General features: G+C 33.9%; 1 protein-coding gene across 2 annotated transcripts in view; it reads left to right on the top strand.

Moving 5' to 3' along the window:
* The window catches only part of LOC143255197 (uncharacterized), a 32,062-nt gene extending 7,633 nt beyond the window's left edge, over positions 1 to 24,429 (top strand). The window contains exons 2-4 of one of the 2 annotated variants that reach the window (XM_076510470.1): positions 21,002 to 21,125; positions 22,338 to 22,888; positions 23,894 to 24,429. In XM_076510470.1, coding sequence (XP_076366585.1) covers positions 21,006 to 21,125; positions 22,338 to 22,742 — 525 coding nt within the window. In that variant the 5' untranslated portion in view covers positions 21,002 to 21,005 and the 3' untranslated portion in view covers positions 22,743 to 22,888; positions 23,894 to 24,429. Of the gene's footprint in view, positions 1 to 21,001; positions 21,126 to 22,337; positions 22,905 to 23,893 lie in introns of both variants that reach the window. The other variant, XM_076510469.1, reaches the window with a different exon arrangement.
* The last annotated feature ends 1,983 nt before the right edge of the window (positions 24,430 to 26,412 follow it).

The following is a 26,412-nucleotide window of genomic DNA, read 5'->3' as shown; positions in this document are numbered from 1 at the left end:
TCAATCCCACTATTCGTTGGTAAAAGAGTAGCCCAAGAGTTGGCGGTGGGTGGGGATGACTAATTGCCTTCCCTCTAATCTTACACTGCTAAGTTAGCACAGATAGCCCTCGAGTAGCTTTGCGCGAAATTAAAAAAAAACTAGTCTTATTTCTGCATTTGTCTTGGTTATAGAAATGTATTGAATCTCGTATTTCTATAATTATACACCAATTATGTTTTATAAGGCTAAGATAAAACTTACGATAAAATAACTTCTTAACTTGATTTTTCATGATTTTGTTTGGAATTAAGCACAAAGCTACACAATGAGCTGTCTGTGCTCTGCTCACCACGGGTGGAGAAATCCACTTTCTCGTGTTGTGAGTCCGCAGACATACTGCTGTGCCACTGGAGGCCTTATGATTTTGAAAAATAAAAAAAAAGTCATTATAAATTTGTGAGTATTACTGTGTTGTATTAAGGGCTAAATTTGAAAGTTTATACAAAAAAAAATGAAACCAAACATGATATTATTTTTTTCTTATACAGATATAAAAATTATCCATCTGCTACTCCAAAGTAAAGCAGAAAATATGGCATGGTCAAATGGTTAGGGGCTCGCAGGTTTAAATCCACGTCACACCAAACATGTTTGTCCTTTTAGTCGCGGGGGCGTTATAATGTTCGGTCAATCTTACTATTCGTGGTAATAGAGTATGCCACAAGTTGGCTGTGTGTGGTGGTGACTAGTTGTCTTCCCTCTAGTCTTACACTGCTAAATTAGGGACGGTTATCGCAGAAAACTCTCTTGTAACTTTGCGGGAAATTAAAGTAAACAAAATCATATTTTAATTAATTTTTCACACCAAAAGAATGCTTTATTATTTAATATTATGCCTCTTATTTATTGTTATTTCTAAGTAACACCTAAAGGAATCTTTTGAATAAAGTGTAGAACTGAGTTTTATTTTGCGCCTTTTCTTTACAATATCCAACCACAAAATAAAGTTCCGCAAGTAAAGCAGAAGAGCAATGCATCAAAATGAAACATAACTTTGTGATATTAACTTCAATAAAAACACCTGTCTTATACTGACTTCAATAAAATACTTGTCTGATACTCACTTTAATAAAATTAACTGTTTGATCCTGACTTGAAGAATTTAATATACCTGGATTTGTATTTCTCCTGAATTAGAATTCATATGCCTTGGAATATTAAGGTTAATGATGTTTTATTAATTGTCGTCATTTGAAAGCTGTCGTTAAATAACAACAACCGATAAATAAATATAAAGTGTAACTAACAGTAACCTGAAACTGGACCGGAACGGGAGCAATTATTCTGTTTCAAAACAAATAATAATAATCAACACAAACAGTCATGAGATAATTTTGAATGATTACTAATTATGTATGCTGCCATCTATGAAACATAATCGAAACATTTGATGCGTGTAGATAGTTACTACTATTTACTTCCCTCGACTGGGACAAAGATAAGCTTACGAAAATACAACACTAAGATCCAAGGTTCGATTCTACACTTTCGATAGAGCACACATTTCTTATCATATAGATATAACATTATAAATAAGTAATCGAAACACTCTCGTATTACGTTTCTATGGTGTATCGGCTCGGCATGGCCCGGTGGTTAAGGCCCTCGACTCGTAATCGGAGGGTCGCGGGTTCGAATCTCGGTCGCACCAAACATACTCGCCCTTCCAGTCGCGGGGGCGTTGTAATGTGAGTGTCAATCCTACTATTCGTTGGTAAAAGAGTAGCCCAAGAGTTGGCGGTGGGTGGTGATGACTAGTTGTCTACCCTCTAGTCTTACACTGCTAAATTAGGGACTGCTAGCGGAGATAGCCCTCGAGTAGCTTTGCGCAAAATTCAAAACAAACGAACAAACCATGTTGTACTTAACTAAGATGGTATCACGTTTTCATACCCACGAATTTATCGGTTGTATATAACAAAACGTTTCGAATGTATTTTTCTGGAAACATTTTTTTCCTCCTACAAACCTTAAAGAAATGTTTGTTAGATATCAGTAATTCATTTTTAGTGTATTTTAAAATACCCAAAATAAGACTTCTTAATTTATTACTTACGTTAAAAAAATGTATAAGTTCAATATGTCTAAAAGTAATCTGAGTTTAAAATACTCCCTGTTTTTTGTGGTGATAATTTTCACGTTATCATCTAAGTGTGAGAACTCACGCATATTTTCAAACACGAAACAAAACAGTTTCCGGTGTTATTAATAAAATTGTTACTTTTTCAACATTCTCTTTCCTTAAAGGTTATGTAATAATTTAAGAGAAACACATATACTTCCTCGGTGTATCGGGAGCAGCTATATCTCTGATAAAAGCAATGCCAATTTAAGCAAATGGTAAAATGAAATGTAAGATCAAAATTCAGAAAGTGTGTTTTCATATAGCAAAGCCACATCAGGCTATCTGCTGAGCCCACATTTTATGTGATATTTTTCTATTCCATTTGAGCTGTTTTCTGAGGTTGTTTTTTTATAATTTTACAGAGTCCTATATCTCCAATATCTATATTGATGAGGAATTAGATGTCTGAGTTAATTAAGTTAAGGTGTCTCGAGTGCCATTTTTCCAGTACTAACTATAACAATGGAGTATTTCAAAGAATCCATTTATTGCTATTTATATCTGTTGTCATTAGCAGCACCAGTTCTTAACTGTTTTAACTATTTAATTTTAATTACATCGCATAGAAGTTTAATATTTCCATAAGCTGAACGTAGAATATATATTCATATATAATAGTAATTCACTAAAATATCCAAGATCTCGCAAAGTTAGACTATCTAGAAAAAGAATTATATTTAATTTTTGATGTGGCCAGGTGGTTTGGGCGCTGGTCTGAAAATCTGAGGGTTCGAATTCCTGTCCCACCAAGCATATTCACCCTTTCAGCCGTAGGGGCGTTATAAAATGACGATCAACCCCACTATTCGTTGGTAAAAGTGTAGCCCAAGAGTTGGCGATGAATGATGATTATTAGCTGCCTTCCCGCTAGTCTTACACTGCTAAATTGGGAACGGTTAGCGCAGATAGCCCTTGTGTAGCTTTGCGCGAAATTCTAAAACAAACAAGCGTGCAACGGTATATTTGCGAACTTACAAAATTAGAAACTAAGTTGGGATAGTTGTGGTGGGCAGAGCACAGATAGCTCACTGTGTAACTTTGAGCTTAACTACAAACAAACAAATTACTTAATAACTCATTCCGTTAAATATGTGTTTTTACATAGCAATTCTACCAAAAAATATTGTAGAACAAAGCTAAGAAACCGCATCTCTCTTTCCGATAATTAATTTAAATAGAGATTTTATTATTCCTCACTTTATTTGCTAATGTCTATTTTAATTCTTTATTAACTACAAAATACGTAAAATTATTCTAGGAACCTAACCCTAAGAAATCAATCTTCTCAAAATGGATTTTGATTTGAGATTTTGTTTGTTTTTTACATTCGTTTCACACACATCGTGTAGCCTGATATAAAAATAACAATGATCTACGAAAACAGCTATTTTCTGGTTTCAAACCTTCAGGGAAAAGATTGATTGAAACATTAAAGTTGTGGGTTAGCTCAGAAACTCTTCATGAGGTACGTATCTCTTTAAGAAATTCGGAAAATTCAAGGAACTCTCGAGTATCCTTGAAATTACTCGTCGATTTTGTATTCATTTTATGGGAATAGAACCTATTGCATGCATAATAATCTGAGAGAGTGAGCTAATATGAATTTTTGTTTAGACTTTTTTTACGAGTAGAAAAAATTGTTTTATTTTAACGTTATGATTTTTAAACAGTAATTTATTCGAAATAAAGGGTTAAGATTCTTTTATTAAGATCTCAGGGCAATAACTTACATACCTAACTGCCTACTCAGCATCCCTCATGTATATAAATGAGTACTTTCACATGTATTTTTTCTTTAATCTCCGAGAATCTTTATGAACGCCACCATAAATGTGTTATTAACTTTAACAATTTACATGTTCTGTAACGTGTAACATACACATCTGAGAGAAATCTTTACCCTCCACTTAACCTCAGGAGATACTTGAAATAAAGTAAAATAAAAGAACAAAGTGAATCACGCAGTCAGTTCCTAGTGAGGTTCATTTGTTTTGAAATGGTGTTATACCATTGTTTCAAATAGTTGAATGTGTTTCTAAGTGCTTGCCGGTGGTATAGGTTTTATAAAACGATTTCAAGAAGAAAGAAAACAATAATAAAATATTCCGTTTTCATAAATGTCACATTAAATTACACATTTTATTCTTATAAAAAGGCCTGGCATGGCCTAGCGCTTTAAGGCGTGCGATTCGTAATCTAAGGGTCGCGCCAAACATGCTCGCCCTCCCAGCCGTGGGGGCGTTATAATGTGACGGTCAATCCCACTATTCATTGATAAAAGAGTAGCCCAAGAGTTGGCGGTGGGTGGTGATGACTAGCTGCCTTCCCTCTAGTCTTACACTGCTAAATTAGGGACGGCTAGCACAGATGGCCCTCGAGTAGCTTTGTGCGAAATTACAAAACACACACACACTTATAAAAAGTGAAGAAAAATTAGCGTTGTATGTTCTATAAATAAATTAAGTTGGCGTGTGTTTGTAAATCACGTTTCAATATATATTATCAACATAATAACTTTGACTTTTCGACTTCGGCATGACTCTGTTTTAAAAGCTATTATAAATATAGCCTCATACGACGATAAAGTTATATACCATTAAGTTTGTTTAATAATTAAAAATGTACAAGAATGTTATGAACTGCGTGTTTATGATGTTTGGTGTTTACAGAGTACATTTCTATGAATGTATTTATAATATCATATTTGGATCATTCTGTATTGTCGATTGTTTCCAATATGAAATTATAAAACCATTATTTCTCCTATTTTACAGTTTAGCAGTTAAATAACTAAAGAAACATTATTACGCAGTTTCAAACACCTTGTAGTCAAACACAAACAATGTTTATTGAAATATTTGTTATTTCATTAATTGGTGAATAACATGACAACCGTGCAAGAACAGGCTCAATAGGATGGGTTGGTTGAGGTGGGTCAATTTTGTGGCCTTAATGTTTGCCATAGGTGTGCGATACATGATGTCCTTAACATACCCCTAAATAAAGAAGTAACTCATTTTACACAGTTTTTATTGACACGTCGGTGAACTTCTATGTGTATACAATCATCGACTTTATGTTGAAAACTGCGTATTATATTACTTTATTTGCTTAATTATTAAATTTTAAAAGAGAAAATATAATTCGGACCGACCTGAGATTTTAATTACTTTGTATGTTTTATTATTACGTGTTTCTTTGTGGGTTTACTCATTTCAGGTTTTTCTGTGCTCACTATTCATATTACGCAATTTCGAGAAACTTGTGGTGTAGTGAATGTATAAAAAAGGCTCGTTACTCATAAGGTTTTTAAAACTGTTATTTATCAACTACAACAGATCTTTTCAAAGATTGACCATCGGTGGCCAATAAATTATTGTGTTAGTAAGGACCAACATTCGAGCCGCCATAGGCATTGAACATTGAGCATTCAATGAGAGTATTATTTATAACTGCGACAGTAAGTCGCGCTATGCGATTAAGACTAGCGTCATAATCGACGGTGGACATAGCTGATTGATTGTCCTCTTTCTAATTTGCAGGTCTAACTTAAGAATTGGCTATAACTTGAACTCATATGTAGTTCTGACCCGATCTGTTAGTCCATATGTCATATTATATACTGCTCAGCTTAAAAATACCAACACTCTTTAGATAGCAAAACTATTATTCTGGACAAAAAAATGTTCATTCGACATCGATTGATTGATTTTTATATGGGCCACATAGTTATGGCGCTCATTTCGCAGTCTGTGAGTCTTGGGTTCAAATTCCCGTGCCACTAAACATGCTCGTGCTTTCATCTGTGAGAGATTTAAAACGTAGCAGTCAATCCCACTATTCGTTGGCAGAAGAGTAGCTTAAAAGTTGGCGGTGGGTGGTGATGGCTAGCTTTCTTTTTTATATTTCTTTTTTTTTTCTGTTTTATATAACTGCTTTATTGTTGAAGCAACAGCACGAGATGTCAGAAATATCGTTTCCGATATAGTTATAGAGCCAAGTTGACGTAAAATAAAGAAAACAGTTAAATATACATGTAGGTGGTTTCATTTCTTCACCATAGGATGTACAGCTTTTAGAGGTTGACAAGTAAGAAACTGTAGCTTAAATATAGTTATGCTATCAGACAATGTATTTTAATTTTTTAATGGTTCAAGCACGTTACTTTACTTTCTCTGGCTATCAGAGTCTAATTTCCATCTCGGTCACGTAATTCACTTGTGTTATCTTTCCCACTAAATTTGTTGTAAATCCACATGATGAAACGCAGATCACACTGTAAATTTAGTTTTTCACTAGACTTATACTGTATAATGTTAGTATATAAGCAAATATTGCTGCTGTTGGTGTAGTTGCTCATAATTCGTGGAAAAACACGTACATATACTTTATCCCACCAAAAATAATTTTCGTAAGTGACCATTTTGGCACGTGACACGAATGTGGGACCAAGTAACGTAATCGCGTATTCCAAGCTCAGCTTAACTGTTCTCTGCGCCGTGGTTTCTATTATAATAAGTAATTTTTAATTAATTTCTGGCGAAGCTTTCTGTTAAGCTATTCTGTGATAATGAAATTTCGACGTTTAAGAAGAGATTAGAAAATTTCTGATGTTTTTGTTTTTTAAAATCAGAATCGAAATAAAAATAACTAACGATTATCTATTTCTTATCAAACGCGAAGCGAAATTTTAGCGCCAAAAGTCCCCAAACTTACTGCTGTGCCACCTATGAGGCAGTAAATAAACCACTTGTAGTCATAATAACAAATGTCATTTATAAATCATCTATAATTAGATTTATTATTACGATGCGTAAAAATATCTTTCATTATTTGTTTGAATTTAAATTTCAAGCATTCCTATGAATTAATATGGAGTATATTTTGAAGCAATTAATCGTGAAATAATTTTTTTTGCGCAATTTTCAGTTTCAGGTGCGTTTCAGGGCGTTGGTTCTTGACGCATTGCTCTTACTTAACGTTATAATTTTTACAAAATCAATTATTAGCTTTTAAAGTGAGTCATATAATTATTAAATATGTGAAATTAATCAGGTGAAGATGTGTAAACATGGTGTTTTTAACGCAATTAGGAATGAATATTGTCAGTGGTGTAGCTAGGGAGGGCAAGGGAGTACATCTGTCCCAGGGCGCAGCATCGGAGGGGCGTCAAATTGATGTTACGTAATTAGAAATTATGACTTACATTTTGTCACGAGGGTGTCCGAAAACTAACTTTGTACCCGGGCGCTGAAAACCCTAGCTACACCACTGAATATTGTGCAGTTTAAGCAACCTTGATAAATGTGAAAAAAAACTTTAAATTTTCAAACTATCGAAAAACTAAAAAAGGCATGACTTGTTTGTTTGCTTCTTGTAAAGCAAAGCAAAAATCGGCTATATGCTGTCTATACCTTAGGGAATCAAACCCTGTATTTTAGCATCGTAAGTTCGCAAATTTGCCGTTATCCCACCGGAAAATAATGTTTTGGCTTTATTTGTTTTTTTAGTTTCGCGCAAAGCTAACGTGGGCTAGCTGATCCTAATTTAGCAACGAAAGAATAGAGAAAAGACAGCTGGTTATCACCATCCATCGCCTACTCTTGGTCTACTATTTTGTTAAAGAATAGTGGAATTGACCTCCCCGTTATAACATCTCTCACAAGGACTATGACTGACTGACATATTAACTGAAGATTAATTTTCCTTTATATTTGTGTAAAGTGATTTTATGCAAGAATTCATAATTTACCGCAAACAAATTTGTCGCAGAAAATTCTATTACGTCAGGTATACATGTTCTCTCTGTGGTACAACAGTATGTCTGCGAACTTATACTGCTAGAAACCAGGTTTCGATACCCATGATGGGTAGAGCACAGATAGACTCTTGTGTAGCTTTCTGCTGAATTTCAAATAAACATACATCATTTATAATTACAATATAATTTAGAATAACTCAAATATCAAATTTCGGTGTATTCGTGCGTTACGTACGTCATTATGTTGAAGGCAAAATCTTTCATTGGAAACAACATTAACTTTGGCATCAGTCACTGGTACTTAGGCTAAATACTTATATATTATTGGTTGTTGTTGTTTTGAATTAAGCACAAAGTTACACAATGGGCTATCTGTGCTCTGCTTACCACGGGTATCGAAACCCGGTTTTTAGCGTTGCAAGTTCTCAGGCATATCGCTGAACCACTAGGAGGCATATTATTGGTTTGTCAGGTTACTTAATTCAGTTGATATCAGAGCAAACGACATAGCATACGTAATTAAAATCAATCCCACTATTCATTGGTAAAAGAGTAGCCTAAGAGTTGGCGGTGGTGGGAATGATTAGTTGTCTTTTCTCTAGTCTTACACTACTACATATAGGGATGGCTAGTGCAGATAGCCCTCGTGTAGAATTGTGCGAAAATTCAAAACAAGAAAAATTCGGAACTATTCATTATATTCTTAACTGCGTTACTTTTGAAGTTTTGAACTTAATTTCTGAATTGGACTTTTTTGTTAAGACATCTTAATAACAGTTGAACACTCTAACAAGTAAATATACAGATAGTTAAATCAAATGGTCAAATTAGCAACGCAACTTATACGTGCCGTATTTGTAATGGTATTGTATACAAACTCTTTTTTTATAGTTGCTGATTTTTAACATTTTTGACACTTTTTGAATAAATATAAACGTATTAAAAATCACGTCAAACGTCTTGAACCTAGGACCTTACGATCCTTAACTCGATAAGGTAACCACTAGGCTATTGCCAGTTTGTTTTTTCTAATGTAAACAGTCTTGTATTAATCAATAATGCAAACAATTTTACGTTTGTTGTCGAGAGTACAACCTTATTTGAAGTTGAGCACAAAGATACATAATGGATAGTCTGTGCTCTGCCCAACCCGGGTATCGAAACCCGGTTTTAGCGTTTCAAGTCCGAATATATTGTGCTGTACCAATGGAGGGGCGTATAAGATTATTACACAAACCACACTGTAATATTTATGAATACGTCTTGAAAGTAAGGTTAAATCTGTCATGTTTACACTGAGAAAAATTTACTCACTATACTTCCTGCTATTATAATACGGGTATTAGATTTTACACTACTGAAAGCTTTCTGGCAAAATATATCATAGTATTTACATAGCAAATCTTTCTGTTCTTTACAAAATTCAAGTATTTTTACAAAAAAAAACTGTTTGAAATGAGTAAATAAACGCTATAAAACCAAAAAATAATGAGATACGAGCTTAAGCTGATAAAAGCTGCTTTATACTTTAAATATTTTCAAACTTTACGACCAGATAAAATCCCACTCGAGACTATGACGATCGGTTACCACAGAAACCAACCTAATACAGAAAATATTTTGTGAATATGATGAGAACCTTGAACTGTTAATGGTTCAGGTTAAGTAGCAAGTCTAAACAATATAATTATGGATTATGACTGCTTTAAAAGCTTTATTAACCCGATCTATATAAGAATTTTAGGCTTCACTCCTTTTGTATACAATCAACAGATATTAAGATGCCAGTTAAATTTTGTGTTACTTTGAACTTTATAAAGTAATACACATTATAGCAGTTTTTTTTTAGCTCGTTTTGGTGTTTTGTTTATAACGGTTCTCACACGTGGTAACTTATACGTTTATAATTTATAGGAAACTTATAGGATTAAATCACCTTTATAGGTCCAGAATAGATCTTATAGCTGAAGAAAACTTAGGAATAAACCCGTTTTATCGTCTGTTTATTTCCTTTATCTTCTAATACATTATATTTTTAAATCTTAATTTATATTTCCTGTGATTTCTTTTATCTTGCCACACATTACTGTAAGAATACCCAACAGGAGTTAAATGGAAAAGTTTTACTTCGAAAACTTAACTTGTCTAATTTATGTGTTAGGAAAAAGGTGTTACACGTATCTTATTATAAACTGATGTATTTCATTATTCAGTTTAAAACTATATTTTGTATTGATAATGTAAGATATTTTTTTTTAAATGCCAACATTTTAAAGATATATTTACCAATATATTAATAAAATATAGACACTTTCTTATAATGCTAATTAAATTGTTTTAGTGGTGTTTTCATTCAAATAAAACATTCTACAAGCAGAGTTATCGCTAAAGATTTTCCCAGTTATGTTTTATTCAAAAAGTAAATTATATAAACACAAAAATAAACACATTTTATCTCCTTATTTTATATGTTTCCAGTAGCACGGCTATAAACCATATTTTGATACACATGGTGGGCACAGTACAGATACCCCATTGTAAACCTTTGTCCTTAAATCCAATCAAACAATAGTCAGCTTATTTCGTATAATAATGCAGGCTAGACTGGACATTTACCAGTTTACTTTATATTACCAAACCAGTATTATACAACTTTAAACTTTGCTGAAAACTAAGAGTATATGTACGCATGTATATATACGAAGTGTGTCCGCATCATTACAAAACGACACAAACATGGTGATCGTTTAAATCCCACTTTTTTCCAGTAACTACCGTAGAATTTACCTATTTTTGTGTGTTTATGAATTCTACCAATATGTTTACTATATTATATAACAAAGACGAAAAAATTTATAAAAGCTAAACAAGTTTACTTGGTAAAATAATGAGGTTAAGAAGCTAAACAAGTTTACTTGGTAAAATAATGAGGTTAAGAAGCTAAACAAGTTTACTTGGTAAAATAATGAGGTTAAGAGGCTAAACAAGTTTACTTGGTAAAATAATGAGGTTAAGAGGCTAAACAAGTTTACTTGGTAAAATAATGAGGTTAAGAGGCTAAACAAGTTTACTTGGTAAAATAATGAGGTTAAGAGGCTAAACAAGTTTACTTGGTAAAATAATGAGGTTAAGAGGCTAAACAAGTTTACTTGGTAAAATAATGAGGTTAAGAAGCTAAACAAGTTTACTTGGTAAAATAATGAGGTTAAGAGGCTAAACAAGTTTACTTGGTAAAATAATGAGGTTAAGAGGCTAAACAAGTTTACTTGGTAAAATAACGAGATTTAGAAGCCAAACAAGTTTACTTGGTAAAATAAAGAGGTTAAGAGGCTAAACAAGTTTACTTGGTAAAATAATAAGGTTAAGAGGCTAAACAAGTTTACTTGGTAAAATAACGAGATTGACGACAAAAACAAAACATGAAAACTTTTAATATTTCTATTTCATGCTCAAGAACTACACAGTGAGTGATCTGATGTTTCTCAACAGCGTGTCTCTGATTTTAGCACTGGGCCTGGCATGGCCTAGCGCGTTAAGGCGTGCGCTTTGTACTCTGAGGGTCGCGGGTTCGCGCCCGAGTCGCGCCAAACATGCTCGCTCTCCCAGCCGTGGGGGCGTTATAATGTGACGGTCAATCCCACTATTCGTTGGTAAAAGAGTAGCCCAAGAGTTGGCGTTGGGTGGTGATGACTAGCTGCCTTCCCTCTAGTCTTACACTGCTAAATTAGGGACGGCTAGCACAGATAGCCTCGAGTAGCTTTGTGCGAAATTCAAAAAACAAACAAACAAACAATTTTAGCACTGTAAGTTCATAGCAATACTACCGACTCACCGGGAGACACTGTCAAAAAATACACAAAAATATCACTTCAAAAAGAAAGTTCCAAAGTACATTGGAGACACCAGTCTGTGACAATATTCCAAACAGACGCTGAAATAAACCAGGAGAGCTTGCAAGGGAAAACAAATAGACGCGATAATTCAAATGCTAGAACCTTCAACGTCAGAAGCCTAACTATTAAAAAGCATCCTACAGGCCCGGCATGGCCAGGTGGGTTAAGACGTGCGACTCGTAATCCGAGGGTCGCGGGTTCTCATCCCTGTCGCACCAAACATACTTGCCCTTTCAGCCATGGGGGCGTTATAATGTGACGGTCAATTCCACTATTCGTTGGTAAAAGAGTAGCCCAAGAGTTAGCGGTGGGGGTTGGTGACTAGCTGCTAAATTAGAGACGGCTAGTGAAGATAGTTCTCGAGTAGCTTTGCGCGAAATTAAAAAAAAAAAGCTTCATTTAGCCAAACCGATAACGTACACCGAATTTAAAATGCAATACGTGTTGTAATCATTTCTTTCGTCTGTTTTTTTAAAGATTTTTTATTTTAAAAAGTCGTCAAATATTTAAACTTCAAAAATACATTTCAGGTAAACGAATACGTTGTATTAGCGTGAGTGTCGCATACCTTCATTCACACTCGAATTTTAAAAACTGCTGGAAGAAAAAAAAAAGAAGAAACAGAGAATCGTCATTTTCATCTATGGAAATATTTTTTCAATGCATCATCTAGTGTCATATTCCGAGATTTTCTTCGGTGTTTTCACACTTTCAAACTTACTTTGATTTCACCATCCCAATATCCTTCTGCACGTCATCTATCACGTTTGAGTTTGATATCAATCATGAATACGATAAGACCAGAAAAATGGGAGGATAGGATATATCATCGATTGTTCAAAAATTTATCCTTTCAGAAGGAATCGTAATAAACTGACTGTCATGGTTTTATAAGCACACATGACAAGTGTAATAGAAATGAAATTATAAATCGACTGATTCTAGCTCGAGGTTGGCAGAAGTTATAGTGACGTAATGACTGATCACATTTTAACTTTCATAACTTCTAGAATTATTTCCGAGAAATCTGAAACACCTTGATAACATAAAGTGCTCTCAAAATCACGACGCAGATCGAATGACCATAACTGCTGAACGAACAACAATAAAAATTATGTCGTAAAGCAGGTGACGATGCGCACAACGGTCACTATGTGACCACGATATCAGTGTTCGACGTAACTACTAGCACAAGCAATACTGTTAGTGCTAATATTCCTAATACATTTTCGGCACATAAAGGCAATGACTGATTGATAATGTTTGATAAAACAAGAAAGCTTCTATAATTGAAAAAAAAAATGACCATGGCCCGAAAGATTATGAAACTGTGGAAAACGGGATTTTTTATGAATTTTGAAAATATTTTTGTCAATTGTATATTACATGTTTGCTTCTTTCTATATCATCAGTCACACTGTAAGTTCTTTTGTTTGTTTTTCCCTATTTATAATGTACCAGTGACTGCACTGTTGTTACGCTTCACAGTACATTTTCAAAGGAGAATACTGCTAATAATGCCATTCGCTCAAAAAATTTTAACGTTTTTCAAGATATACAAAGTGAGTACATCATTACACGCTTTATCATTTAACTGTCTTCTTGTGCTTCCCGGAAGTTATAGTCGTTTAAAACGTGTCATAAGTTTTATGGGCTATATAAAACAGTCATTTTAACGTATCAGTAAACGACTTTTCTGGCTTAGTTGGACTTGAATCGTTTACCTATATCTGTAAAACTGAGAGTGAGTGGTTAGATAAAACCGTTTACCTCTTCAGTTACTGTAAGTTCAGATATTATCGTAAGGTTTTTCTACTAAAATAATGGGTTTTTCGTGTCGCATTGCCTTTCATTACGACTCGGTTGTTGTTTTTTCTACGGGAAAGGCTTAGATTCGAGTCTTGCGCTGTAGTCTGCTTCTGTAGTGTTTGTTTTGTTTGTTTCTTGAATTTCGCGCGAAGCTACATACTGCTAGTTTTGCTAACCGTCCTTAATTTAACAGTGTAAGACTAGAGGGAAGGCAGCTAATCATTACCACCTACGGTGAACTCTTCGGCTAATATTTTACTAACAAATAATGGGATTGATAGGACATTATAACACACCCACGGCTGAAAGGGTGAGCATATTTGGTATGAAAGGGACTCAAACCTGGACCCTCAGATTGCGAGTTGAGCACCCTAACTACTTGGTCATGCCAGGCCTGCTCTTCATTAGAAACCATTGCAGCCAAGACTGTAATTTTATAAGAAATAAGTTCGCGTTTCAGGATTCAAATCATCATACAATGGACCCGGCACGGTAGGGTGGCTAGGGCGCTCAACTCGTAATATGAAGGTCGCGGGTTCGAATCCCCGTCCCACCAAACATGCTAGCCTTTTCAGTTGTAAGGACGTTATGATGTGACGATCAATTCCACTATTCGTTGGTAAAAGTGTAGCCCAAGAGTTGGCTGTGGGTGGTGATGACTAGCTACCTTCCCTCTAATCTTACACTACTAACTTACGGACAGCTAGCGCAGATAGACCTTGCGTAGCTTTGCGCGAAATTCAAGGCTGAAAGGGCGAGCATGTTTCGTGTAACGGGGATCAGAACCCGGCTTTCATAGTGAAAACTATTTTACCAAATGCTGACCGTCTAATCGTTTATTTCAGTTGCACAATACTGTAAGCGAAAGGAGAAAGCGAAAATATTAAATTACATTAAAAAACAGCTTGAAATGCTTTTTTCTTTTATCACAATCTTTGTAGTTTATGCGAACTTATGATAAGCTAATTTTATTGTCAACAAATTATGCTAGGTTTTTATATTTGGTAAATATACTCTTTGAATAAGCAAAATGAAAAATTATAATTATTATGTTTTGCCGAGTGTAATTAGATACCCTTAAACTGTCATAAAAGCGAATGTTGTGTTAAAACAGTTTTAAATATACAACTCAACAAGTCACGTGGTAAGCATAGCTGATATAAATTCATGGTGGTGCTGTATTTAACGTAAATACAATTTGACAATGTGGTGTTTCATGGGTAATGTAATGCTATTTTTTGTGAAGGTTTATAACAATTGCTTCTGACATAAAACATTCATACACTCAGATCACAAAGATATGTTTATATTGAGAATTTCAATTCCTCTGTACTTAATGACAATGGAAAACAAAGGATTATTGTTTAATTTGGAGCACAGATATCAGCTACAGATACTTGTAGCATGCCTTACTCTAACCGTGGTGGGCCCTACATGGCTTGATGGTTAGGACTAACAATTTGCAATCTCCAGGTTGCGACTTTGAATACCGTCACCTGACATATTCGCCCTTCCACCTATGAAGGCGTTTTAAAGTGATTGTCAATCCACTTTTCGTTGGCAAAAGAGTAGCCCAATAGGTTCACGGTGGGTGGTGTTGACTACCACAATCTATCACCTCAAAATTATAACAAACTAAATTATAACTGAAGTATCCGTGCACAAAATTTAAAAAAACAAACAAAAAACGAAGCAAAACTAGCTGTAGTAAACAAAATACAGGATTTCGTAGCAAATTGGAATCCACAAACACAAAGGTCAGTAGCAAAAGCCATTTGCATGCCTCAGGCAACATAATAAAGAAATATCTATACCTGGAAAGGCGATACAACTTCCATCTACATAAATTGCTTCCACAATATATCTGTACGATCGTCGCAGGGATTAAAACAGATTTTCTTGCTGTTCTATACAAGCATCGTATGGATTTTTGTATGATAGAATGGTCAGGTTAAGTGCTGGGAAATTGTCCTCATTAAACACTCAATGGAATATACAAACTTCATACGGAGATGTGAGGTTCTTTGGACATAACCTTACATAGGAGCCTTTTACAATGGAAATTACTTTACATCAGTGTTACCACACACGAAAATATGGACTGTGACGACGAGATGAGGTTCCAAACCTGTGTTAATATAGCGTATGCAACTTCTAATGTTTTAATTATTATGTAAAGCATAAACATTAACTGAATATATTTCTATTCTAAACATGATTTTTACGAATCCAAATTAATGCTGGCTCATATGGTCGTGCTTTTAGCTGTTTAGTAACACAGGATAAAGTACTTTCCAATACATTCGAATTACAACCTCCCCCCCCCCGTCAGTGGCACAGCGGCATGTCATTCAGTACATTTTAAAGTTTTCTGTAATTTCTCTATACTAGCTGAAGCTAGACTAACATATATGCACATAAATATTTATAGCTGGAGTTGATTTTCTTGTATAATTAATTAATTAATACTTTTAATTCGTTATGTCTAATTTCTATATTTTTCTTTTTTCTCGAAGGTTTCGCGCTTGTACACTATAAATTATATTGACATTAAAAAAGTATTTTATTCCAGTATTTTAACTAAATCTGGGAATCATTTTGCTTTTTCTCTTCTTAAACATGTATTATATGACTAATTTAATGACTTATTAAAGTTATTATGATATTTGTTTCGTGTCATCAAGTGATTATTAAACGGTGTATTAAATGATAGATTAAACAACGTATTGATATTTGGATTTATTTTGATGTGCTTTCGACGCTAGTGTAATTAACAGGACAATTGAGCTGCCCCCTCCCAAGTGGCACAGCGGCATGTCTGCGGAGTCATCTCGCTAGAAACCAGGTTTCGATATCCGTGGTGGGCAGAGTACAGATAGCCCATTGTGTAGCCTTATGCTTAATTCTGAAATAAATCGAATTACAAAATTCAATGAATATTAAAATCATATAAGAAGGAATGAAACCCAATCTTAGCATTATGGTAACTTACTAAAATGATGACCTGTAAACTATCGATGAGTCTGTTATTGCAACACTTTGATAGTTTGCAAATCTATTATAATAATACTCAGTGTTTGTCTGTCCTAAAAACATGCACACACTTCATGTAAACGATTGTAAACAAAGCTCTCCAGTAGGATAGCGGTATGTCTGTGGACTTACAATGCTAGAAGACCTGGCATGACCAGGTGATTAAGGCGCTCGACTCGTAACCCGAGGGTCGCGGGTTCGAATCCCCGTCGCACCAAACATGCTCGCCCTTTCAGCCGTGGGGGCGTTATAATGTACGGTCAATCTCACAATTCGTTGGTAAAAGAGTAGCCCAAGAGTTGGCGGTGGGTGGTGATGACTAGCTGCCTTCCCTCTAGTCTTACACTGCTAAATTAGGGACGGTTAGCGCGGATAGCTTTCGTTTAGCTTTGCGCGTGATCCAAAAACAAACAAACATCGATAGAAACCGGGTTTAGCCCAGGTCGCCCATTGTGTATCTTTGTGCTTAACTTCAAACAAACAAAAACGTAAACAAAAGGCGGATGTAAATATACTTGAGCGGATATTTTGTACAACATATTAAAACCTTACTAAAGATTTAAATAGGATCTAAAGTTAGGTCGTAAAATAACAATATAAGTTTATTTATTGATAGTATTACGATCAGTAAAGTTTAGCCCTAAGTAGACTAAGGAAAAATCCTTCTGGTCCTCAATCATAATAGGAGCGGCTCGTCATGGCCAAGTGATTAAGCAATCGACTCGTAATCCGAGGGTCACGGATTCGAATCCAGGTCGCACCAAATATGCTCGCCTTTTCGGTCGTGGGGCGTTATAATGTGTCGATCATTCCCACTATTAGTTGGTAAAAGAGTAGCCCAAACACAGGCTGTTCATCACCCATGTCAGTGATATGCCTCTCAAAGACCCAAATCACATTCTTTGCTCACGGTGAAATTTGGAAGCGTTCATAAACCCAACAACAGCAGCAAAGAATATAAAACCACTGACATTATGTCCTGATATAAAGGTCAAATCAAGATCAACCTTTGAAACTATCAGTCTGTATCAAAAGAATTGTAGCACACAAAGAATTTTGCATAAACTTTGCTAGTTTTTGTAAATGGAAAATATTTCTTGAGAAAAAAATTGTCAAATTATGTAATCTTATGCATTTGAATGAAGTTGATTTGACCTTTGTAACAGAAAATGTCATAACCTGAACAACTGAAATTACTGAATAAAATCTATTAAACCTGATACCCACTTTAAATTTTATAAGACCCAAGCATGGTTATTGATAATATCTGTGTCCCGTTATCACCAAAATAATATCACTCAGTTCTTTGATCCATAGGTACATTATACGGGTATTGGAGAAATCCCGCTATTTAATCAGATAAGAATACTCCAAAAATTGGATATGGGGGATGTTGGCTGATTAATGTTCATGCAGTTTATCATTTCAAAACGTTGAAAATTAGGACGGCTAACGCAGATAGTATTTGTGTAGCATTGCGCAAATAAACAAATAATCAAGTTTCACAGACGCGTAAGATGGCCATACAACTATACTTCTTATTATAAGGAAAGTAGCAGAAGTACAATAGGACATATCACCAGGACAAAACAAAACTCAAAACTTATTATTCAAGGAAGACCCTCTAAGATTATTGTAACATTTCTCGTCTTTAAAATTTCAACTTAACTCTAAAAAGAAGCTACATAACAACTCTTAACTTCAAGATAACTAGAACTGACACACAATTCAAGACAGAAATCCACGGAAAAACCACCCACACTGGATTATTCATTCCCTGGGACTCAACACATGAAACAAAACTAAAATTCAACGAATTAAGAAACCAAATAAACACAGCCACAAAACTATGTTCACCTGATAAAATTAACGATGAAACAAACAAAATAAAACAACACTTCATCAACATCAACAAATTTCCTCAAAAAACTGTGGAAAAAATTATACGCATACACCTAGACCAACAACAAACAAACAATAGTAAATCCCAAGATACAAAACCTTATACTGCTGCATACCATATGTCCCTGACATCAGCAAAAAAATAACCAACATTTGGAAAAAACTTATAACAAATCACAACATTCCAGTAAACACTAAATTTATTCAAAAACCAGGTACAAAACTAAAGTCCATACAATGTAAAAACTACACTGACAAACACAACACCAACATTATTTATAAAATACAATGCAACAACTGCCACTACTTCCATAACGGAGAAACAAGCAGAGAAATGGAAACGAGATTCAAAGAATAAAAAAACCCAACAAAACAGCTTCACGTGTTTTGGAACACTGCAAGTCAAACAAACACAACATAACCATAGAAAACACACAGATACTAAGTATGGATAACAAATATAAACAAACGCAAAATCAAAGAAGCCCTACTTATACAGCAACTAAAACCAAAATTAAACCAATATAGAGGAATACTTTATACCTATATCAATTAATAACTTAACATCCACCTGCAACGCTCCCTACAATCCCGTAACCGTTTATACTCTCGTCCCCAAGACTTGTGTCCGGCTACGGCCTCTTGCAAACTCTCTCTTTCTTAACCTAAAGATTACCTAGGAAGTTCGTAACAGTTCTCTCCTTATCAATAAAAGTGTTAATACGCATACCAGCCGTCTTGAGATACATTTCTACATAACAACAGTTTGGAAACAGATAGATGTTCTTATGTTCCCGAATGAAGAAAAACCAGCGCACAATTCTGCAAACTACAGACTTATAAACTTAAGAAGCAACCTGGAAAAACTGCTGAGAAACAATATAAATAATAGACTCATAAGGTACCTTGAACTTAAATCAATACTTCCGTAAATACAAAACGGCATTCGATAAAGTAAGGAATAACGGACACAGATAAGAAATGTCCAAACTGGGATTCCTAATAAATATTATTCGCTGGGTTTCTAACTTCCTGAAAATGTATGTTGATAATACCCAATCCGAGTTCTACACTCCAGAGGTGGATGTCCCTCAGTAAGGAGTACTTAGCCCTGCTCTGTTTATCATCTATGCCAGTGATATGCCTCTCAAAGACCCAAACCACATTCTTTGCTTACAGTTCACTGACGACGGTGAAATTTGGATTTCCCTAAACCCAACAACAGCAACATACAATGTACAACCACTGTTAAACGAAATAGAATTGTAGTTTAACAAATGGTGAATTAAAATTAATGTACGTAAAACACAATTGCATTATTTACAAAATTTTACAAAATAATTAAAATAATATCACAGTTATATTATACGGAATTCTCTTACAGGTAGCAACATGCACAAAATTCTTGGAGATTGACTCAAAATTAAATTGGATACCACATGTTAATAGCATAAAAAACAGGATTTGCAACAAAGAAAAAGCGAGTTAACTGAGAAGTCTGACTGGCAACAACCAAGAAGAATAACCAGAAACCATATAATTTACAAAACACACACAAGAAAAGTCGTAGAATATGCCTGTTTAACATGGATCAATGTCTCAAAAACACACATAAGTAAACCACAACAAACACACAACAATATTTTAATTGAAGCATATAAAATCTCACGATCAAGAAACTCAAATACTGCTCAGAGTTATTCAAACGTGTTAACTTTATCGCACAAACTCCTAGATAATTCGCTTCAATAGTATAAGAAAAATATTAATAAAAATGAACTGATGAGAGTTATTTATAATACATGATGAACCTCTCCTCTCTAACATCATAAATAAGAAACTTTCAGGTCAAACAGTACTACATCAACTGAATCCTAGACAGAAACGTAGATAGATCTATTTTAAAAGGGTTCTGTATGTAAAACTAGGAGTATGTGTGTGTGAATGTATACGACTGTCAAGTGGAACTATATTGTGAACACGCATTCGTGAATCTAGTGAAAATATACGTGCTAATGTTACCCCATGAATTACACATGGCATGAAAGAGGTAGATTAATTAAAAACTGCGGACAATAGACACAATTAAACATACTGTAGGCAATTAAGTAATGTAACAACGTAACAGGGGGTGTTACGATTCCGTAACAGTGTAAACAAAATAACATCAATTCTGGAGAAAAAAGTAGAAGTCTATGTTCAACCTGACCCTCTCTGGTCCATAACATGGACCAAATCCCGATAAACAAGAAGAGATAGGTATTTTATATTGTATCATTAGCGGAAAATTAATAATTTCTTACTAATGTTCTTAATTTTGTCAATGTTATGTTTTTAATCTCCTATTTTGTGTGTTCGACATTTGAAAAAGTATGTTTTGCGACAAAAATGACAATATATTAAAAAGATATAAATAGAGAATATTTTATTTTTCAGAAAAATGCTACTCTCCCTGAGAGGAATGTCAGGCCTGACAACTGTATTGTTTGCAGTATTTCTAACATCAGGCAGTTCTATCCTAGCAAACGCTTTCTCTGATTCAGCTGACGAAGTGTTTCAAGTACGTCATACTATGAATAAAAACTCATTTAATATATCTTTTCATCGCTAGTAATACATCCAAACAATTGCTTTTTTTTAATAAGTTATAGTCATATAATCAAGGTACGTGTATTAATATAAAAATAATTTGAACAATAAAACTAGTAGATGCTTTAACTTATTCTGATAAATAATAAAACATAAATTAAGCTCCAATAAATTTCCAAGATCCTTTATTTGGGGGATGGGGCAAAATATTGTTGATATTTTCACTGATTACAGCTATAGTTTGGTTTAAAAAATCAAACACAACATCCAAGTAGTTGAAGTTTAAAGTATCACAGAGTTCGACATTAATTATTTCAATGTTTATTCAATACGTTATTCGTTATTCTTTTCCGAATAATATATACACATAACTTGGTTGGATAGGAAAAAAACAACAACAAATATATGTATATATTAGCTTTATTGAGCTACCGCAGATATTTGAGCTTTTTTCGGTAAATTCATTATTTTGTTTGTCTACACCACTTATCATGCAAATTGATGCTAAGTTTTAATTTGTTGATAATATTTTAATACTTGTTAGCTCAACTTATTGTAATTTATTGGATAACACCAACCTCGAGATACCTCAGAAACTAATAGAATGAACAAACAGTCAAGCTACAATTAAAGAAAGTTGATAACTTAATCACTTTGTAAAAGTTAACCCCCCTTCTTCAGGAAGGTAACGAGAAGACGTGTCTTCCGAAAACCCTCGGATTATCAGCTTTCTGTAATTGCAACCAATGATCCGAAATATTAGTTATTTTAATAACATTTTAACGGTAAAGATTTTAAGAATTACAGTTTACTTAAGATAAGGAAACCCATTATTGTTTTAATATCATTGTTATAAAATACACGCTTAATTTGTAAATTGTTATTGTTGATGGTGTATTATGCTAAATATCTCTATAATATGAACAAGATTTCGTACCGTAATGTAACCATTTCTCATTTTAAAGATGCGTTTCATATATTTTAAGAAAATGGATACCGAAATGAAGATGCCACTAATATCTGTACTTTGATGGCGGAACTTATAAAAGCTAAAGTGATTGTAATGATATCCACCTATTGTCGTGATAATTGTAGTTTAAGAGTAGAAACTATTTAATTAAATTTTGTATGCAAACAATATGGAAATTTAAAACTTAATGTAAAAATAATTATTAATCACCAGTTACAAGAAATCGAGCCAGTTGGAGAGAAGCAGGAAACTAATGAGATTAAACGAGCTATGGCCTTCTTTCCAATGAGAGGTCGAAGAGAACTTGACGAAAAGCGAGCAAGTTCATTTTTTGGACTTAGAGGAAAGAAAGACGAAAGATCCTCGGGATTTTTTGGTATGAGAGGCAAAAAGGATTCGTCTATCGAGAACAAGAGGGCAAGCTACTTTTTTGGCCTCAGAGGTAAAAAAGACATGGCGGACGAGAAGAGGGCTAGTTCGTTCTTTGGATTGCGAGGCAAGAAGGATAGTGTGTGGGACAATACGAAACTTTTAAGCAGCTACCCGAAAAGCGACAACTATAAAACTATCTCGAACTTGAAAACCAGGAGGATGTTGATGATTACGTCAAAAACTTGAAACAAGCTTACACTAGAAATCAGCCAGTTGAAAATGGGTCTTATCCCCCAAGCGATATGGACATTGAAAGCAAGAGGGCAGGAGCATTCTTTGGAATGAGGGGTAAAAGAAATGCAAATCAAGGTGACCAAACAGCAACGAAAGAGGTACTATTTTTTCCAGGTTGGTGTTTGCTGGTGAAATATAGCAGATATTTAAAGAATTTTTGCAAATATATACAAACTAAAAATTGTCTCATGTTATCTGTCAACGTAAGTAGCTCAAATATTAAAATTTATAAAAAGAACAATAGATTTGTAACCTTTCACTTGCTCGAAAATAATTGCTCATTATGTTAATGTTTTAATATTTTTTCCGTTAATAAAACACGGTTTACTGCAGTTGGTTTAGATATAGATATGAGTACTCAAAAACAATACAAATAATACATTAGCGGTTCCAAACTGTAAGGTGCTAGAAGTAACGGGTTTAATCGCGGAAAAATTATACAATAAAACTTATAAATATATATTTATAATAATATACATTAAAGTATTTATAAAGTAACGATCATGAAAACTTTTGAGCAAAAGAGAAACACCAAATGTAACAGCACTTCAAGAGTTTATTGAAATATGTTAGAATAGTACTGACCAAGACTATTCAGGTGAGTCGTGGGTTAGAAAGTTTGGAAACCCCTACAATACCTAATTTTATGACTCTAAATAAACACGATTATTTCTGCAAGATAGTTTATATGTTAATAGGCTATTCCTGCTCACAGTAGAAAACAAACACCAATTTTAGCGATACAAGTTGTCTGGCATACCACTGAGCCATCAAAAAGAGGACTTTTTTCACGATAGATTGTATGATTTTTTTTTTCATTAACATAAAGCTACACGATATGGACCCTCTGAGCTTTGTTTTAGCTTTTAAATCCGCGAAATTACCAGTGACCTACCGAAGGACTACAAGATAAATAAAAGTTTGTTCTCAAGAATATTCATTCGTGAATAAATTTTCTTTCGATCTTAACGCTTTCATAATATCGTATTTATTGTACTGATTTAAACTTATAAATTCTATACATTAGTTCCTTAAAGCAAGAAAAAACAAATGGACTTTTGCATGCAAAATATTTATGTAAAAATTTATGTCTATTTTTGTAGGAATGAAGAGAGCAGCATTTTTTGCTTCCCGAGGATAAAATCGACAGAAAGAAGCTTTGTAAATGTGAAAATTAACACAGATCGCTGTATGATAACACTTATTAATTAATGTATCAGTATTTTGATCAACATGATAAGTAAGATAGTCCCAATTATAAATGAGTTATAGTCAGTTACTTGCTTGTTAAAATGAATTTCTATATTGCATGATTGCCAATATTTTTTAATATTCCAGTGTTACTAACCACGGAACACTTTTTGTCGCATATTGTTTTTCAGCATGTTGCTTTAATTCCTTTCTTCGTGAAATGTTAATTATATTAAACTTAAATCCAAGGGAAATAATATTCGTTTGTTTATGATCTAGACCTTCACTGCTTTCAAGTAATATTATATTAATAAATAAATGTTTTATAATAATAAGCATATTACAGAGATTTGAAAAAACTGTTTACTTTGTGTGTGTATATTGTGTAAAGGCCGTCCTGATGGTTTTGTTGAATTCAATAAATACAGCAACCAGTAGCTCAAAAAAAGTACCGCTGTCTTGAGGTTTATTTGTTACAAGGTTAAACTCAAGATATAATCTATATCTGGTTTGATAACCTGCCAGGTATAGGCCTAAGTTGTAAAATAGTTAAGAAAGTCGTCTTGATTCCGTTTTCTTAAAGTAAGTTGATAACCTGCCAGGCATAGGCCTAAGTTGTAAAACCTTTAAGTGATTTTGATTCCTTTCTTCAAATATGCTAGGTCATTGAATTTATTAAAGGTAATGTATAACAAGGTAAGACAAATTAACTTCATGTTCTTGGAGAAACAAATAATGATTATAATCTCCTTGATTAAGATAGTATATTTTGTGCATGAACAAGGCACATGAATCAAACACCACGCTGTTCCAAATATAGTCTGGTAAAAAACATTTTAAATATATAACAGTTACTGAGTAATAGTTATATAATGATATTAATACCTTTTAACTTAAAGTCTAGCCAATAATTAAATGAAAAACGTTATTATTTTAATATTTTCTTACAATTTTAGTTCACAGAGAAAGAAATAACCAAGTTATTCGTATGGAATGAACGTCACCAGTAGTATGGTCTAAAATATCCATATAAAAAACGTACCTTGTCAACAGTTTTATTATCTCATAAAATATTTGTGTCTGACTGAATAAGTAATAAGAAAACAGTTTCAACCTTATATTTTTGCTTAAAATACAAGATTTGTGTTGCAAAGTATAACATTTTACAAAATAATAAACATACGTCGTTTGACTAGCTGACACTTTGGTGCCCATCAACTCACTTTCTAAAGGTGTTTCTAATACCTTGCGACAGTAATTTAATTGTCATAAACATGTCTTGCTGACGATAACCAACTAGTTAACACTGGTTAGTCTTTTATCTCAGTTGGTAAAGCTCTCATTTGGCGTGCTAGAAGTGATGAGTTCGAACGTGAGCTCAAGAAATGAAAAAGTGGGATTACCATAACAGTGTGAAAATCATCAATACAAGCACGAACACAATCACTGTAAAATAACAAAATAATTAAAATAAGAAACCAGTGATATCGTATGTGGAAAGCAGATGATCGAAGCTTTGGGCTTTCAAGACTTTGGACTATAAACGTAGTTTTATGAAGCCGACGGTTGCATTGCAGAATTAAAGTTATAAGAGAAGAACTCGATTTCTCTGCTTCCCCTTCTGACACACACACACACACACACACACACACACACACTCATATGGTATCAAATAAGTTTGACTTTTGATGTTTTCCAAGAGTTTTTGTAGATTTTTCAAACTCACCATTTGATTTGGCAATCCATTGCAGTTATCAAACTTGTAGCTTTGACTGTGAAAAACATTCCTAGATAGTAATAAGGTGAAGGCAGGAGGAGATGAAATAAGAAGACAACGGCTAGAGGTTGGATTACACATCTGTGATTATGGATTCGTTTTCTATAGACAAGTTATATATTGTGACTGAATTGTGTATCAGTCTTTTCTTGCATAAACATATCTACTCGTTCTTCTTTGGTTTGGACAATGCAATTCACACTTTATCCATTTTTTGGATAAAGAACGAATTAAAAAGTCTACATTAATAACATTTTAAATTTTGTTAATGACACAACAAGCAAACTTAAGTTAAAAAGGTTAAAATAATTTAATTTAAAATGGTTAATTGTTTGCTTGTTTTTTTTTAATTTTCACGCAAAGCTGCACTAAAGCTATCTGCGCTAACCGTCCCTAACTTAGCAGTGTAAGACTAGAGGGAAGGCAGCTAGTTATCACTGCCTACTGCCAAATCTTTGGATACTCTTCTATCAACAAATAGTGGGATTGACCGTCACTTTATAATGTACCCACGGCTGTTTAGTGTGACGGAATTTCGAACCCATGACCCTCATATTACGAGTCGAGTGCCTTAACCACCTGGCCATGTCGAGCCAAAATTATTACCAGCATTTCATACCTTTTTAATGTTTTTCATAGTGACTACTAGGTCGC

This window comes from Tachypleus tridentatus, chromosome 7 (assembly GCF_004210375.1).
Source record: "Tachypleus tridentatus isolate NWPU-2018 chromosome 7, ASM421037v1, whole genome shotgun sequence".
Classification (NCBI taxonomy): domain Eukaryota; kingdom Metazoa; phylum Arthropoda; class Merostomata; order Xiphosura; family Limulidae; genus Tachypleus; species Tachypleus tridentatus.
This window is presented reverse-complemented; position numbering and strand designations above follow the sequence as displayed.